The sequence below is a fragment of the Entelurus aequoreus genome, linkage group LG04 (genome assembly GCF_033978785.1).
Source record: "Entelurus aequoreus isolate RoL-2023_Sb linkage group LG04, RoL_Eaeq_v1.1, whole genome shotgun sequence".
Taxonomy (NCBI): Eukaryota; Metazoa; Chordata; class Actinopteri; order Syngnathiformes; family Syngnathidae; genus Entelurus; species Entelurus aequoreus.
In genome coordinates this window covers 25992657-26011308 of record NC_084734.1, presented here as the reverse complement: position 1 = coordinate 26011308, position 18652 = coordinate 25992657, and the positions used below count along the sequence as shown (strand labels likewise).

The window sequence follows — 18652 nt, the reverse complement described above, 5'->3', positions numbered from 1 at the left end:
TATATGAAAATAAAACACTGTACTTTATTCAAGTGATTTTTTTGGTGTACCAGTAGATTAAACCCGCGAACCACTAATGGTACACGTATCACAGTTTGAGAATCCTTGTTCTAGAGCAGGGGTCACCAACCTTTTTGAAACCAAGGGCTACTTCTTGGGTACTGATTAATGCGAAGGGCTACCAGTTAGATACACACTTAAATAAATTGCCAGAAGTAGCCAATTTGCTCAATTTACCTTTAACTCCGTTATTATTAATAATTAATGATATTTATCTTTGTGGAAACACTGATCATCTTAATGATTTCTCACAATAAATATATATAGAAACAGATAAATATCAATATGCAACACTTTATTTTTATATTTTCTCTAATTGCACATTTTTCAAATTGAACATTTTCAAATGATCACTTCCAAGACAGTCTTGTGAAATCACAATATCCCATTTTAACTAACTAGCCACTAACATTTTTTAACAAATCATGAATTACTTTGCACCATGTTTGTACAAATAATAACTCATGTAAAATACAAAAGTAAACTCTCCAATTTTTAAATCATGTCACACTTTGAACTGGACACCAAATCTGTTATCTGTTTCTTTGTCAGTTAGTGGGAAGCCTGGCATTGCATGCTGTTAACTAGTGTGTTGTACTCTGGTGTGTAACTTGACACTGCAACTCTGAGTGAGTCTTGCAGATGTGCATCAGTGAGGCGTGTTCTGTGTTTGTTCTTGATGAAGTTCATGTCAGAAAAGGCTGATTCACAAAGATAAGATTGTTCCTCATTGTTTGCGGAACCTTCTTAATCTTTTGGACATATTTTCACAGCAATCTGGCCTTAAGCTTAATTATGATAAATGTAAAATGTTAAGGATCGGAAATCTAAAGGGAACGTCCTTACGAATGGAATGCAAAGGTCCTGTTTTGTGGACAGATGGACCAGTTAACATACTTGGTGTTGTTGTCCCAGAAAATCTGGAAGATCTAGGTCAGGGGTCGGCAACCCGCGGCTCCTTGACCACTCTGATGCGGCTCAGCTACATACATGCCGACCCCCCCGATTTTCCCAGGAGATTTATGGATGTCAGTGTCTCTCATAAATTACTCCCAGGGAAAAAATAATCCTATTTACACTCTAATTACTAAATAAAGGGCGTGCCCTAATTGCACTGCAGTAGTTGTCCTCTATAGCATTTACATACAGCATGCCAGTCCAGCCACATGTTGCATGTTGTTATTACTTGCACACACAGAAGACAGCAAAGCATACTTACTCATCAGCCACACAGCTTACACTGACGGTAGCCGTATCAAACAACTTTAACATTGTTACGTTACAAATATGCGCCACACTGTGAACCCACACCAAAAAAGAATGAAAAACACATTTCTGGAGAACATCCCACCGTAACACAACATAAACACAACACAACCATTACCCAGAATTCCATGCAGCCCTAACTCTTCCGGTCTACATTATACACCCCCGCTACCACCAAATCCCCCCACACATCAACACCCCCCCCCCTCCTCTCCGTGCGTTGGTTGAGCGGAAGAGTTAGGGCTGCATGGGATTCTGGGTATTGGAGCTGAAATTGCATTCTACGTGTGGTCGAGCAGGTACACTGTTAAGGCAGACTGTAGAGGGCGCCAAATGCAGTGTCATCACGCTCTGATATTCGGGAGTCTCCCGGGAAAAATGAGAGAGTTGACAAGTATGACGCTATCAAGCGCCATTCATTCAAAACTCGCGGGCTGCACTAACATCAAATTTCCACATTAAAGTGCGTGCCGGTGCGTGTGTCGGAGACCCCTGGTTAACATAGCACAAAGCATTTAAGCTTTGTATGCAGTGTTTGTCATTTTATATTTTAAATTTTTTTTTGTGGCTCCCATTACTTTCTTTAATTTGTGAAACTTGCCAAAATGGCTCTTTGAGTGGTAAAGGTTGCCGACCCCTGATCTAGGTTAAGTAAATTATGATACTCGACTAAGAAAGCTGGACAAAATTATGCAATTATGGAAAGGGAAATCCCTAACCTTGTATGGTAAAATGTCTATTGCCAACTCGTTAATTATTCCTCAATTTATTTATTTGTTTTTGTCATTACCAGCTCCATCACAAAACTTTTTTAAGATTTATGAGCGGAGGGTCTTCGATTTTGTCTGGAACGGCAAACCAGAAAAGATTAAAAGAAAGGTTTTGTTCAAAGAGTATGAATATGGGGGCCTGAAACTTCTCAACCTTGAAGCTATGTGTCTGTCTTTAAAAGCATCAATTGTTCCAAAGATGTATTTAAACATTGAGTGGTACACAAATGTCCTGTTGGACAAAAAACATGTACTGTATCAAAAGAAATTGTATCCTTTTGTACAAGTGATCCCCTCCCAGAGAGTCTGCTGGGGTTCATAAAGGAAACAATCCACTCATAGTGGTGTTTTCAATTTTATGTGCCAGAAAAAAGAGACGATATTTTGCAGCAGTTAATATGGATGAACTCTAATATTGTAATAGATGGAAAGCCTTTCTTTTGGAAAAATATGTTTGAAAGAGGAATCATTTTTGTCAATGATATTATCAATGAGAATGGTAAAATTATGAAGTATGATGAATTTAGAGCTATGTATGGTGATGCTTGCTCAAGCTTTTCATTTTATCAACTAACTGGAGTAATTGGGAAAAGATGGAAACAAATAATTAATTATGGAACTACTAAATTATTAGTTTGTAAACCTCTAATAAGAAATTCTAGTTGGCAAAAAGGAACTAAAATAAATAGAAAAATATATAATTTTTATTTAATAAAGAAATCTTTGAAGGCTGCCTCATACAACACAAATGGAAAATGGGAGGACTTTTTTGACTGCCTGTTGCCATGGGATGCCATATTCAAACTAATCTATAAAACCACTATCGATGTGCAAAATCGTTATTTTCAAATTAAAATTACTTATAACTTCTTACCCACAGGGAAAATGTTAAAATTATGGAATATGACAGAGTCAGATGATTGCCGATTTTGTTGTCAGGAGCCTGAATCCACCCTGCATTTGTTTTGGTATTGTCATATTGTGTCTTTGTTTTGGGTGGAAGTTGAAAAAATGTGTTTGAGGATTGGTTTGTTTATGAAGCTTAATGTGGTTTCTGTTATTTTAGGAGAGTTCATTGACAATCATGATTTAGTCAATTTAATTATAGTACTCGGTAAAATGTTTATTTTCAAGGCCAAAAACAGATATTCACTTAGTATTACTTTCTTTAAAACATTTATTCAGTATTTTCTAACTTTAGAAAGTTACATGGTTGAAAATGATAATGATGCCAAAAAACATTAAAAAAAAGATGAGAAGTCCTCAAAGGCTTATTTTGAAAGTATAATTATGTTTATAGATTATATGATATCTGTTGTTGTGTTCCCTAATTTGAGTGACCTGGACATAATCTGTACTGTACATAAATGCTTATTTTGAAAATGTAATTTTGTTTATAAATTATATGCAATCTGTTGTGTTCCCTAATTTTTTTCTGTGTACATGAATGAAGGTGTGTGTTGCTGAATCTGACTTGGACATTATCTGGACTGGGCCTGGTTAAAAAAAACCTTTAAACAAATCTAATTTCATTGACAACCTGGTCTGTTGAAGATAAGGCCCTTTTTTTAAAAATAAAATAAGATAAATAAATAAAAAACATTTTCATGGATAAAAAAGAAAGTAAAACAATATAAAAATAATTACATAAAAATAGTAATTAATGAAAATTTTAGTGGACCAGCAGCCTATACAATCATGTGTTCTTCAGGGACTGTGTCCCTTGCAGATGTGTTGTCTATGTTGTGGGAACCAGAATATTGGTAGTAGAAAGAAATAACCCCTATTGTGTGAGTGGGTGTGGATGAGTGTGCATGGGGGAGGTTGTTTGGGTTGATGCACTGATTGAAAGTGTATCTTGTGTTTTTTCTATGTAGATTTAATTTTTAAAAAAAAAATTTTTTTTTTTTTTTTTTTTTTTTAGAACAGGCCCGCGGGCGACTAATCTGGTCCTTACGGGCGACCTGGTGCCCGCGGGCACCGCGTTGGTGACCCCTGTTCTAGAGCATCTAGTGACACTTTTTTTCATTCCCTTATCCTTGTTTCCTGGTTCACGTACCATATTTCATCAAAGATCATATTTACAGTACGCAGAGTTGTCAGGTACACAGTAAGTGTTTTAATCGTTCATGGTCTTTTCTGTCACAAATACTTAAACAATTATGCCCGACCGTGTTTTAACCAACCTATACAATACATTTGTGTTGTTTCAGGTCCACTGGTGGGCCAAAAAGGAATTTCAAGGATTCTCTTATAATGTTGTTTTGTAAATGTGTTTCCTTCCTTCTTCTTTTATTTATTAGACATAATCTTTCCACTTAAATGGTGTCCACATAAAATAGTTGTCAAATTAAAGATCAATTTTAAACACATTTATTGTAGTCATGGGGTTTAGTATACAATTTCAGTTGAAAAAATCTACTGCATTATATCGTAGGTTTTACCTGTATATAAATGACAATGGCATCACAATACGGCAAGAACAGAAACAATATACAATCTAAAATAATGCATTTAATTTAAAAAAACAAAAACAAACTGGTTGTCTCATTTATACTGTACCCTACAGATGCAGAAATTAACCAGCAGCTTTCAGGCAGTGAGCTGCTGCTGTCCACTCTTCTCCAGAACACGGTGCAAGGCGTGTCAGGGTCTGATGTACTGGTTCTCACATCAGATGGGCCTTATGACTTCTATCAACAGCCCAATTTGAGTGAGGCCCGCCTCTGTCTTGCAGTCTTGCAACAAATGAATCAAGCTGTGAAGCAAAGACTTGACGACTGGCCAGAGCACCCAGCCCTTGTGCAGGTGAGTAGTGATACATGCAAATTCAAATATCCCAGGATCAAACTTTTGAACTTGGCAAATATAAACCCATTCACTGCATGCCCTCCAACAATGAAACCTCTGTAAGCAACCACACTCTTTCATGTAATACTGGTCGATATCAAAATTCAATTTCTATTCATTTGTTCCCCCTTGTGTTTACCCTATGTTTACAGCATTATGGGGTGGCGTTGTGCACAATCATATGTGCGTAGTGTAGCCATCTGTAATATTATTGTTCCTCTTCAGTTACATTCTCTGTGTGTGCACATGGTGGATGACTTGGCTGATCATTTGTACACCGGTACAGATAGGTGCACACACGCAGCAATTTTGTGGGCTTTTTCGTGATTCTAGTGGCCTAAACTGCCAAAATTCGCAGCAGCCTTTTCAGAAAGTTGCAACAAAAGTTGCAATGTTTTGAGGCTTATTTTTTTCAATTACATTGCATCATCTTTGTATTTAGTTAATTTGTTAACAGTCTTTTTAGGCGTTCTTTGCAACCTCAGCAAAATATGCTTTTTTGCACACAAATGTGTGCAGTTTGGAAAACAAATACAGCTGTCCAAACTTCAAAGTTTTGCAAGTATACATACTGTGTGTGTGTGTGTGTGTGTGTGTGTGTGTGTGTGTGTGTGTGTGTGTGTGTGTGTGTGTGTGTGTGTGTGTGTGTGTGTGTGTGTGTGTGTGTGTGTGTGTGTGTGTGTGTGTGTGTGTGTGTGTGTGTGTGTGTGTGTGTGTGTGTGTGTGTGTGTATATATAAATATATATATATATAAATATATAAATATATATATATATAAATATATATATATAAATATATGTATATATATATATATATATATATATATATATTATACACATACATACACTAGGGCTGTCAAACGAATAATATATTTAATTACGATGAATGGCATATATACATAATTTTTCATTATTAAAAAGAGTACCTTACACAGATAATTTTCAAGTTTTACACTATGAACGGACAATTAATTTGCTTTAATGAAATGTATTTTAAACTTTATGCTTTTTTAAACAGCTCAACACAAAAAGGACAAACATGATTTAATGTCAATAATAATGTGTGTTGCTGTCTTGCCAGATTTTGTATTTTGTAGAAATACAGAATTTGTACTCCTGCTTTAGGAGCACTCTCATTCAGACGAGGAGCTACACTTCCATGTTTAAATAACAGTTTCACGCATAAATAACACAAAATGTGAATTGTTATGATCATGCTTTGATTGTTGAAGATGTTTGGTAATATCCATCCATCTATTTTCTACCATTTGTCCCTTCGGACTATAACATGCTTCCCAAGAATGTACAACAGTTGTTCTCATCAAAAGAGGAGAAATAAAATCTTGTAAAAAATGGAACTTGAAACGTTTGTATGCACACACAACATATATACACTACCGTTCAAAAGTTTGGGGTCACCCAAACAATTTTGTGGAATAGCCTTCATTTCTAAGAACAAGAATAGACTGTCGAGTTTCAGATGAAAGTTCTCTTTTTCTGGCCATTTTGAGCGTTTAATTGACCCCACAAATGTGATGCTCCAGAAACTCAATCTGCTCAAAGGAAGGTCAGTTTTGTAGCTTCTGTAACGAGCTAAACTGTTTTCAGATGTGTGAACATGATTACACAAGGGTTTTCTAATCATCAATTAGCCTTCTGAGCCAATGAGCAAACACATTGTACCATTAGAACACTGGAGTGATAGTTGCTGGAAATGGGCCTCTATACACCTATGTAGATATTGCACCAAAAACCAGACATTTGCAGCTAGAATAGTCATTTACCACATTGAGTTGAGTTTGAGTTTATTTCGAACATGCAAGCATACAACATGATACATCACAATTTCCAGTTTCTCTTTTCAACATGTTCGAAAAGGAGTAGGAAGAAGCAGAGCTTATTTAATCCTACCCCTTTTCTTTACATAACAGTTGCTGAAACTTTTTTTATTCACTTCCTGTTCTCAATTTTTTCACAATAAACTCCATATGTAATCACAATAAAAATAAATAAATAAATAATAGTAAGAATTTAATAATAATAATTGGTGAAGAAAGTCATATATCATATGATGAGATAAGTAAGATTACTTTAAGAATGAATGGATGAAATAAATTGAAAATGTTTGTCATGGTTCTTCTTCTTTGTACTTTGTAAACACTTTAAGTTTGAAGAGTTTCTTGAAGTGGATCATATTAGTACATTGTTTGATTGCTTTGCTTAATCCATTCCATAATTTAATTCCACATACTGATATACTGAAGGTCTTAAGTGTTGTACGTGCGTACAAATGTTTTAAATTACATTTTTCTCTAAGATTATATTTCTCCTCTTTTGTTGAGAAGAATTGTTGTATATTCTTGGGTAGCAGGTTATAGTTTGCTTTGTGCATAATTTTAGCTGTTTGCAAATTCACTATGTCGTGGAATTTCAGTATCTTTGATTCAATAAATAAAGGATTTGTATGTTCTCTATATCCAACATTATGTATTATTCTAACTGATCTTTTTTGTAACACCGTTAATGAATGAAGTGTACTTTTGTAATTATTTCCCCATATTTCTACACAGTAGCTCAGATATGGTAACACTAGTGAGCAGTATAGACTATGAAGTGATTTTTGGTCTAGAACATGTTTTGCTTTATTCATTATTGACGTGTTTCTTGCTACTTTATGTTGTATATTTTTTACGTGAGATTTCCAGTTCAATTTATCATCAATCATTATACCTAGAAATTTGGTTTCATTTACTCTTTCAATTTCTATTCCGTCTATTTGTATTTGTGTTTGACTTTCTCTTCTACTATTACCAAATAGCATTATTTTAGTTTTACTAAGATTCAACGATAGTCTGTTTTTGTCAAACCATCTTTTTAATTTGTTAATTTCTTCTGTTATTATTTGTATTATCTCCTGTGTGTTCTCTCCTGAACAAAACGCTGTTGTATCATCCGCAAATAATACTAACTTTAAATCTTTTGTAACTTTACAAATGTCATTTATATAGAGATTGAATAATTTAGGTCCTAATATTGATCCCTGAGGTACACCACAGGATATATTTAGCGTTGTAGACGTGTGTTCGCCTAGCTTCACGTATTGTTTCCTGTTCGTTAGATAACTTCTTATCCAGTTTAAGACTAACCCTCTGATGCCATATCGTTCTAGTTTTTTGATTAAAATATTGTGATTAATTGTGTCAAATGCTTTAGTTAGATCCATAAAAACTGCTGCTGCACATTTTTTACTGTCTATTGCATTGGTAATTTCTTCTGTAATTTCAATTAAAGCCATTGAAGTTGAGACATTAGCTCTGTATCCATATTGGTTCTCTTCGAGTATTCTATTTTTATTTATGAAACTCTCTAATCTGTTATTAAACAGTTTTTCAATGATTTTAGAAAATTGTGGAAGTAAAGAAACAGGTCTATAATTTGTAAATTGATGTTTATCTCCAGTCTTATAAATTGGTGCAACTTTAGCTATTTTCATTTTGTTTGGAAATGTACCTGTTTGAAATGATAGGTTACTAATATACATTAATGGTCCTGAGATCTCTTCTATAACCTTTTTTATCGTATCCATATCAATTCCATTACAATCAGTTGAAGTCTTAGATTTACATTTTTTCACGATTATAACTATTTCCTCCTGTGTCACATTACTGAGGAACATGGAGTTGTGATTTCGCTCTATGGTATCATTATAGTCCTCAATTGGAACTGGGTCTGGAATCCTTTCTTCCAATTTTGGTCCAATATTTACAAAATAATTATTGAAGCTTTCAACTACTTCCTTTATGTTGTCATTGTTTTTATTTCCGTCTAAAAAGTATTGAGGGTAGTCCCTCTTAGTTCCATTTTTAATAATGCTATTGAGGATGCCCCATGTTGCTCTCATATTATTTTTGTTCCTGTCCAATAATTCACTGTAATATTCTTTTCTACATGATCGTAGTATTTCTGTTAACTTGTTTTTATACTTTTTGTACTTAATTTCTGCCTCTATAGTTCTTTGTGCTATAAATTGTCTATATAGTGTATTCTTCTTCTTACAAGCATTTTTTAATCCTTTTGTCATCCATGGTTGGTTATTCTTTCTCTGTTTATTACTAAGTTGTATCCATGGACAATGTTTGTCATAAAGTATTGTGAACTTGTTTAAGAAATGTTCATATGCTTCATCAACCTCTTTTTCATTGTACACATTGTCCCAATCTTGCTTTTGTAGCTCAATTTTGAAAGCAGTCATCCTCTTCTCTGTGCACAGTCTTCGAAATGTCCTTTTGTCTTCCATTTTCTTCTTGTAGTGTCCATCATATATTGTAAAAACTGGCAGATGATCACTAACGTCGGTAATAAGTAGACCACTTGTAGTGTTATTGTCAAACTCATTGGTAAAAATATTATCAATAAGCGTGGCACAGTGTGCTGTGATTCTACTTGGCTTTGTGATTTTTGGATATAAACTGATGCTGTACATTGTATCAATGAAGTCATCAATAGACTTTTGCTTGTTAGGGTTCAATAAGTCAATATTAAAGTCACCACATAAGAACATTATTCTTTGACCATTATCCATGTAAGTAGCCTTGATCCATTCTTCAAATGTTTCTATACTTGACTTAGGTGATCTATATATACAACTGATGAAAATGTTTTTGCTTTTTTCCTGACATATTTCAATGGTTATACATTCTAAGATATTATCTATAGCAAATGACATGTTTTTTACCACTTTGTAGTTCAGGTTCTTCATCACGTACACAGCTACTCCTCCTCCATTTTTGTTGGTTCTGTTGATGTAGTTTAGTTCATATCCCTCCAGATCAAAATCTATTCCTTTTTTATCATCAATCCATGTTTCTGTAACAGCAATCACTTTGAATGGTTCGTTGATGTGTTCCAAAAAGTTCTTAATGTTGTTGTAGTTTGCATACAAGCTTCTGCTATTAAAATGAATAATTGACAATTTGTTATCGCATGTAATGTTGCTATTATATTGATCATCTGTATAATAAAAACAATTATTACTGATGTGGGAGAAAAAATTTGTATCTGGATCTATATCATTTTCCAAATCCTGGTTTTTGTAATCTTTGTTGCAGAAATTTTTTAGTTCCATATTTTCTTGTTCAACAATCTTTGATGTTGTTTCAATAATCTCAATAAGTGTAGGTGAATGCAATCCTGAATGTAGGTCCTCTTGTTTAGTCGTCCCTTGGAACATAGTAGTGTCGATGTTGAATTTGGGTGTTTGTTTTTTGTCAGAGTCCATTATCATCGTTGTTTTGGTAGCTGTGTAAACTTTAAAAATTGTCCAGGTCCTTGATGTCATAGACAACAATTACTCTTGCTTCTGGACCTCCATTCAGCTTGATGTAGATTTTACAGTTGGTGCTCCAAGTTCCCTGGATTTTTCCCTGCCTTCTCAAGTCGCGTGCTTTCTTGGCGATTCCAGCATTGCGTTTTGTGAGATGCTCATTCATGTACACATTTGTTCCCTTCAGCTTCTTTCCCTGTCTCAGCAATGCCATTTTAGATTTTCTGTTTACGAGTTTCACGAGCACGACTGGAGTGGCGTTGTTGTTTCTTCCGTTCAGTGGGATGCATGTTTCGATGGTATTAATGTCAATTTCAATTTCCTTTGATTGCAGAAAGTTGACCACTTGCTGTTCTGCTGAGATCATATCCATTTCATCTGGTTCACCTTCATTATTCACAGCTTTCGCATAGGATCTTGGTTTAATTCGGTGCCCAGTCACGATGATATCATTCATTCGTTTGTCCTGATCCATTTCATCTATGATATTCCTCAGCATGTTGTTGTCTTCTTGAAGGATCTTCATTTGTTTGCTCATTTCAGTGGCTTCATTATTTCTTCTGTTGTTCTGAGATTGCAGATTTTCTATATTTTCCTGCAGACTTTTCACATCTTGTTGGTGTTCTGTTGTTACTTTTCTCAGATATTCTTTCAATTCTTTCATTTCTTCTTTCATTTCTTTCAATTCTTTCATTTCTTCTTTCATTTCTTTCATTTCTTCTTTCATTTCTTCTTTCATTTCTTTCATTTCTTCTTTCATTTCTTCAAGTATTTGTATTATCACTTCTTGATTCCCATCATGTCTTGTGTCCAACCTCAAATCTTGTTCCCAGTTGTGTTCTGTAACAGCTGACCCCGAAGGTTTCGGGATTTCAATCTTTCCTTTACCTTTTCGCATCGCGGCAGTCACTGACGTCACTGCCTCTTGCTTGTGTCTTAACGGCAGTTGCTTCTTTAGCGACTTGCAGCACTTTAACTTGTTTTTTCCAACAATTTCGTATCTTGCGCCGTTCAGAGATCAATTTGAGGTTTCAGCCTGTCAACTTATATCACTCTGCGACGTCGGGATCACTTTAAAACAGCTGTAAACTCTCCGTAGCTTTTGGTTGCTAGGCAACCGCTTTGAACTGCGGCAAGGCACCTTTGGCTTGAGTCTAACGGCTCTCTCAACTCGCCTTCTTTCAGCGTATCAGTGCCTCTCAACTGACCAAAATCAGATTGAAGATGCCAGAGTACTCTCCTGTGGCTGTGATCGCAAATCAGTGGTCAAAATCTTCAGATTTAACAAAAAACTCCGGTAGCAAGAGCGGAGCCTTTCTCTTTTGCGTCCTTTCTCATTGACAGGAAGTGACGACATTAGCAATGTATAGAGTGTATTTCTTTAAAGTTAAGACTAGTTTAAAGTTATCTTCATTGAAAAGTACAGTGCTTTTCCTTCAAAAATAAGGACATTTCAATGTGACCCCAAACTTTTGAACGGTAGTGTATATATATATTTAAAAAAAAAAAAAAAAAGATTATTGCCTTAAAATTAGCATTATCAAGTGTAAAAAGGCCAAAAAAAAACGAAAAATATAAATACTACATTAGTATTTGTATTTTTACTTAGTTCAGCCACTAGAAAAGACCAAACCAATCAGAACGCTCTATTCAGTATCATAGCCACTGATTGGCTCAGCCTCACACAACATTGGATTTAAAAGAGTGTAAAGGTGACTATGTGAGTGTTACTTCATATCGAGAGGACTCTTATCATGTTAAAAATGTATTTAGAAGATAGTAAATTTATGAAGATATTCAATTTATATTTAATAATTTCGAATCTGTAGAAAATAATTTACGACAGTCAGGCCCGCAACCAATCAACAGCGATAAACAAGAATTTACTGTATTGATGTTTTATTCCAGGGTATGGAACCTGTCCTTCAAGTAGACATGTGATGGCAGTAAAAGATCAGTTTTTGGGATCATTGTCAATTTACTATACTGCTTTGTTTAATTATAACTAATAATAGTAATTAGTAATAATATTAATAATTATAGAAACAAACATAATCAAAATTCAATAAAAATATGCGGGGAAAGTTGCAGTCATCGGACAATTTCTGAAAGGGTTTGACAGTTACTATAGTCCACAGTTGCATTTCATAAAATTCTTGATTATTTTCACAAGGTCAAAACAATTAATTAATTTGGCAGCCTGAATATAATGTTTGTTGAAACACTGATTAAAATTAAGATAATATATTGCAGGGTCAGGCTGTACTGTACAGTACAGGCATGTTTAAATGTATCATCTGCATAGATTCTCATTCATCCAGGTCATGGTAATCTGCAAAGGTTAAATCAGGGCAACTGGACTCTTCTTGTTTGTTGGAAACGTTTCACCTTTAGTTCAAAAGCTTCTTCAGTTTGCAGTTCTTCAGGTGTGGAGCCTCCCTGTGTGTGTCAAAATAGCGCTGTTGTTAGGTTGACCGGCCTGGCTGGTGAATGACCTTCCTGCATACAAATAGGTCATTTGAATTCCGAGTGGCAAAACAACTTGTTAGTGGCCTTTTTTTTACTGTGAAATGAGACAGGCTTTGTGTGGGGGAAATGCCAGGACGTTGTTGTAAGCAGATGGCAAGTGACGGTGCAAAGCTCTTCCTCTGTTAAAGAGGGCCTTTTTGGTTTGACATACAAGTATATGGTTTCTTTTACACGTCTTTACAATATGCACTCCTCCCTATCAAATATTTAGACATCAATGGCCTTTGTTTTTAAGATGCAACTGAAATGCTGAGTCTGGCCCCAAAGAAACTGTTTCCCATTGTTTTGCCTTGCAGTTGTGTAAGGGTTGTTTGGTTCCTCCAATATACAGGTCATTGCACGCTGCACTGCACTGCATAAACATTTGCTAAATGGCAAACTTACACCAGAGTCTTTTGGTCTTCCTCCATATCTTCTTCGTCACCATTGGATACAATCTCTTTTAAGAATCATTTTCCTTTCATCCTGCACTAAAAGCTCATCCAAATGTGCAACAAACGTGACGACACATAGACCAAATCATGGCAAATATTATTGATCATAAGTCAAGTTTTTCTTCGCCAATTTACACCAATCTCAAAGATTTGTATGCAGTTTGATGTGTGCACTTCAAAACAAAGGATTTGCGTAGCAGCTTCATCTTCCAATGCCACTTCCGACTCAACACATTTTTTGACGTGAGTAGTTTGGTAGGAACTCCTGTCTTAAGTCACATTTGTGTGTGTTGCAGGTGACAGTGGTGATTGAAAGGATCATGGGTTTTAGTTTGTCAAGTCCATTGGCAGCATTCCTCAATGGCCTGGAGATACTGCTAAGTAAAGCACAAGTAAGTGTCGTTTTCAACATGTTCCATATCCCTCTTACTTTTTATGGGCCTGCTGCAATGCAAGTGCCCATTCACATGTTTCAATATATTACCCGAAGAATGTGTGAGAAAAAGTTATGTCATTGTTAGCAGTTATTCAAATGAATCCATCCTAAATGGGTACTATTGCGTAAAACATTTTCATCTTCTGTTGCTTTTAACAGGACTGGGAGAATAATGCGTGCCGTGCGGTATCCCTGAAGAAAGAACTGGAAGCGGTTACTCAGCTCATTATCCAGTGGCGCAAACTGGAGATAAAGTAAGACAATTAGGGTGGAAACTGTAACATGTCAAATGTTTAGCGACACACCGTTTCAAACCGCATGTGTATGTGTTTCTTACAGTTTGGTTAGCTTCAACACCTTGGTTTTTTTTTGGTTGCAGTTCCGGTGTACAAATTTGAAGTCCCCTCTTTGCAACCACCTAATATTAAATTGTATTCACTACATATTTCCAAGATAATCCGGATTACATTATTTTTACGTTGCTTTCCGTTTGTGTTGTGACGTCACTTTAGTCATTTGTTGTTGGTTTGTCAAAATACTGGCAAAGAGGGCTAATGTAATTTAAAGCTGGGTATGTGTGTGTAAATGTAAACTAAATGCATGTCTCTTTTTTGTGCCAGTTGTTGGTCAAGCAGTCTGGACAATGCAGTAAAGCATCACAATGAGAACTCAACGAAGCATTGGTTCTCGATTTACCAGCTATTAGCCAAATATCTGGCTGATCAGAAGATGCATGCTGATGCCGGTACAGAGCAAAAAATAAATACAATTGTTGCTTTTTGTGTCCTGTTTTCCAAATAATTTAGAATTAATTTCCTATACAGGCAAGGATATGGGAGGCCTTTCCTTAGCCTCATTGTCATCCACTCTCCAGGCTTTCATGGAAGGTTCCAACCTGGGCGAGTTCCATACCCGCTTGACTATGCTGCTGACTTTCCACTGCCACCTCCTTCTGCATCCTACTCAACCTGGACAAGGTCTGGCATTCTTCTTTGCAAACACACAACTACATTGAGGGCAGCTCCACCACAAACACTTTTTCCCCACCACTTCCACTTGCAATACATGCATAGTTAAGTTCATCTGCCATATAGCTCAATTACATTTACTGGTAACCACAACAACTATTTTGTTCTAGTATCGATGCATGTAAGTTAATCAATGTATTAGTTATGTTCATGTTATGCTCTTCCTAAGCGTCAGACAACATCACCGTATGCTGCATTCCCAATGTTTTTCCTTCTTTACCAATCTTTCCCGAGTAGTGTGTATCAGCGTCAGAGTTTTGAGGAGCATGCACTCAATGACTTAGTCAAGTCCAATTGTATTATCGTATTTTCCGGACTGTAAGGCGCACTTAAAATCCTTTTTTTTCCCTCAAAACTCTACAGTGCGCCTTATAACCCGGTGCGCCTAATGTAAGGAATACGTTTAGTTGAACTTACCCACCTCGAAGCTATTTTATGTGGTACATGGTGTAATGATAAGTGTGACCAGTAGATGGCAGTTATACATAAAAGATAAGTGTAGGCTGCACTATGATAGCAATATGATTCAAGTAAACAACACCAACATTTTATATGTTCCATGGAAAATATAGAACAGGGGTCCCAAACTTTTTGACTCAAGGGCCGCATTGGGTTAAAAAAATTATTATAACTATATATATATATATATATATATATATACACGCACACACACACACACACACACGTTAGGTCAGGAAAAAACACAGGCTATTTCATCCCTACAAGCCGGTTTCCCAGGTTTCCCTGCTCTTCAGAAGAGCAGGGAAACCTGCGAAACCGGCTTGTAGGGATGAAATAGCCTCTGTGTTTTTTTCCTGACCTAACGTATATTCCGCTCTACCCCGGTATTGAGCACTGTATAACAGATAAACCACAGTAACCCCGACTATATACAGTGTGTATATATATATATATATATTTTCCGAGCGCGATGATGTCACGTTATCGATGGGAAACTGCATTTTCAGACAATATGATTTGCCTGAGCGGCTAGGAGACAACGAGAGAAACAAGCGGTAGAAAATGAATTAGAAAGGACAGATTTTTAAAAAAAATAATTAAAAAAAACCATTGTATTTTATTTATTTATTTTAACTTGGGACTTCCCGCGGGCCGGAGTTTGGACGCAGTTTGGGCTCCCCTGATATAGAACACTACACATGCCGCTCAAAAATCTATCAAAATGTTTTAGTACGACTTTGGTAGGCTTTGAAGCCGCACCGCTTGATGGATTGTACTGTGCTTCAACATACGAGTATTATTATGGTGTGTGTATAAGGTAAGACGTTTTGTTTCACAATATTATGCACAAGCAACTTCTCTTATCTTCTGGTACCTGCTGATCTGTATTTGGGATCTGCATAAATCATGAAAAATTGATGATATGACTCCTTTAATGCGCCCTATTATCCGGTGCGCCTTATATATAAAAAAAGATTTATTTAAAAAAAAAAAAAATAGACTATTCATCGGCAGTGCGCCTTATAATCCGGTGCACCCTATGGTCCGGAAAATACGGTAGTTGTACACATGCCATCATTGGTATGCACTGTTCACCTCGTAATCACAGAGACCCACTGTGCTTTATCACAGTAGCATTTACTGTGGTGTCCTTGGGTTGTACACTCAACAAAATATCAATGCAACAGTTTTGTTTTTGCTCCCATTTTAAATGAGCTGAACTTAAAGATCTAATAATTTTATTATGTGCAATGATAGGCCTATTTATCTCAAATTTTGTTGACAAATATGTCTAAATCTTCTCCCTTCCTGAGATATCTATCCACTTCCTAGATGCAACATATCAAGATGCTGATTAGACAGTGTGTATATTGCACAGGTGTGATTTAAGTTGGCCACTATACATGTGCAGTTGTACCACACAGCACAATACCACAGATGTTGCAAGTGTTGAGTGTGCAATAGGCTTGCCGTTAGCAGGAATGCTTGTCAAAGCTCACCTGCTTTTGTCTTTTATTCCTGTCTGTGTGAGCTGTATGGCCATATTTAATGTGCTTTATTGGACGTTTTGGTTTGTTTTTCTATGCTCATCTTTAGTCTGAGGACCGAAAGCATATACAGTAGTGTATAACAGACTCAAAGCACATTTAAAACCCAGTTTGTGACACTGAATGATGGGCAAAACCTAATATTTTGTAACTCCACAGATTTATTGTCGAATCTTCTGTGGAACCTACACAAATACTACAGTCAATTTTCTGACTGTATTCAAGGCAAAATCCTCCAGCTCAGACAGCCTATAGAGAAGGAGCTCAAGGTACACATCAGTGTTCTTTTATGATAGAGAAATACTGAAATCCTGGTAAATTCATGTCAATGTCGTGTGTTACCCTAGGATTTTGTCAAGATCTCCAGGTGGAACGATGTAAGTTTCTGGTCCCTCAAAAAGTCAGTGGAAAAGACACATCGGTAAGAAATCTATATTGGATTTGTGGCTCTAGCAGATATGTTTCAAGTTTCAAGTTTCAAGTTTATTCACAATACCATACAACAATTGCAATAGTAGTGAATATCATTTAAAGATATTGGTAAGTGAAAGGGTCCCCCAAATAAGCTAGAAGAAGCTTTTGACAGGGGGTCCAGAGGACAGTTTATATATGGAATGATGAAAAATATGCCTTTCTCATTTCCCCAAGATAATACTGCATCACTAGTGCTGCCTGACTCATGCTGATCAGACTCATGTTTGTTTAGGACCCTCTTCAAGTTTGTCAGGAAGTTTAAAGAGGCTCTTTACGGTCCCTGTCTGCCTGCTTTGGTTGAAGAGAAAAGCAGCGCTTCCCTCGATAGTGTTGATAGAAACCCAGAGGAAACACCCATTCACCGAGTTCATAAGGCACTCAAGGAAGCCCTGCCAGGAAAGAACATAGATCTTCAAGTTCAGGTTCTTAACCTTTGATTATTACAGATTAAGTCACTTTTTTTTTTTTTTATTAATATTTTGCAAAGGAGTAAACTAAGATGAATGGGATATTTTAGATCGAGGAGGGAGTTGAGTCGGGATCTCTGCAGGGACGTCTACCTGTTCTGGCAAGAAAAATGAAGAAAGTGTGTGCCCAGCACCTTGAGAAACACGCATCACTGGAGCTGACTGAAGATTTGGACTGCTTTACAGGTAATCTACTTGGAAACAAAATAAATAATTCTGCAATATAAACTGCATGTCTTTGTTAAATAGCAAAGATGATTGATAGCCAGTGACTTGTGGTGACCTTCATACCAAGTGAGGCATTGATACCTTTGAATAAACAGGCAATAGACATTATAGTGTATAAACTATAAAATCATGGTATAAAAATGTCATTGCAAACATTATTTTGGCAACATTCTGACAAGCAGACCAGCCAGTAAGGCCACACCCTCAGCTTCTCCAGCCAGGCAGTGAAGTTGCGCGGCCGTGGACCCAGCACCGTCATGTTACTGTAGGATTGTGTGCAAATGTAGTTATTTTTACTGAGGTAAATTATAAAACATGATTGTAATCATACATAAAATACATTTATAACACAGTGTGGTGGACAAATATAAATTATTTAAATTTTTTATTTTTCTACCGCTTGTCCCTTACGGGGTCGCGGGGGATGCTGGAGCCTATCTCATCTGTACACGGGCGGAAGGCGGGGTACACCCTGGACAAGTCGTCACCTCCTCGCAGGACCAACATAGATAGACAGACAACATTCACACTCACATTCACACAATATAAATATTTTGTTTTATTTTGTAAATAGTTCATCATGACAAGTGAGGCTTTGCCTACTATGACTGCACGTCCCTGCTGATATACAATATGGCGATACTGTGCAACACTTATACTGATATCCACCGGTACCGATTTTTGTATGACTTGTTCAACACTGTCACCATAAAAGGTCAAAAGCAGCAGACCTGTATTTTACCACAAACAATATTATTTATGCAATCATTATGTATTC

The 18652-nt window shown here is 36.2% G+C and overlaps 1 protein-coding gene across 2 annotated transcripts in view; it reads left to right on the top strand.

Annotated features, from left to right (window-relative positions):
* Positions 1–18652, top strand: part of mdn1 (midasin AAA ATPase 1) — a 194309-nt gene that overhangs the window by 130151 nt on the left and 45506 nt on the right. For both annotated transcript variants that reach the window (XM_062044455.1, XM_062044454.1), the window contains exons 66-74: positions 4666–4904; positions 13529–13624; positions 13828–13922; positions 14289–14413; positions 14493–14645; positions 16865–16974; positions 17053–17126; positions 17412–17601; positions 17697–17832. In XM_062044455.1, coding sequence (XP_061900439.1) covers positions 4666–4904; positions 13529–13624; positions 13828–13922; positions 14289–14413; positions 14493–14645; positions 16865–16974; positions 17053–17126; positions 17412–17601; positions 17697–17832 — 1218 coding nt within the window. The remainder of the gene's footprint in view (positions 1–4665; positions 4905–13528; positions 13625–13827; positions 13923–14288; positions 14414–14492; positions 14646–16864; positions 16975–17052; positions 17127–17411; positions 17602–17696; positions 17833–18652) is intronic.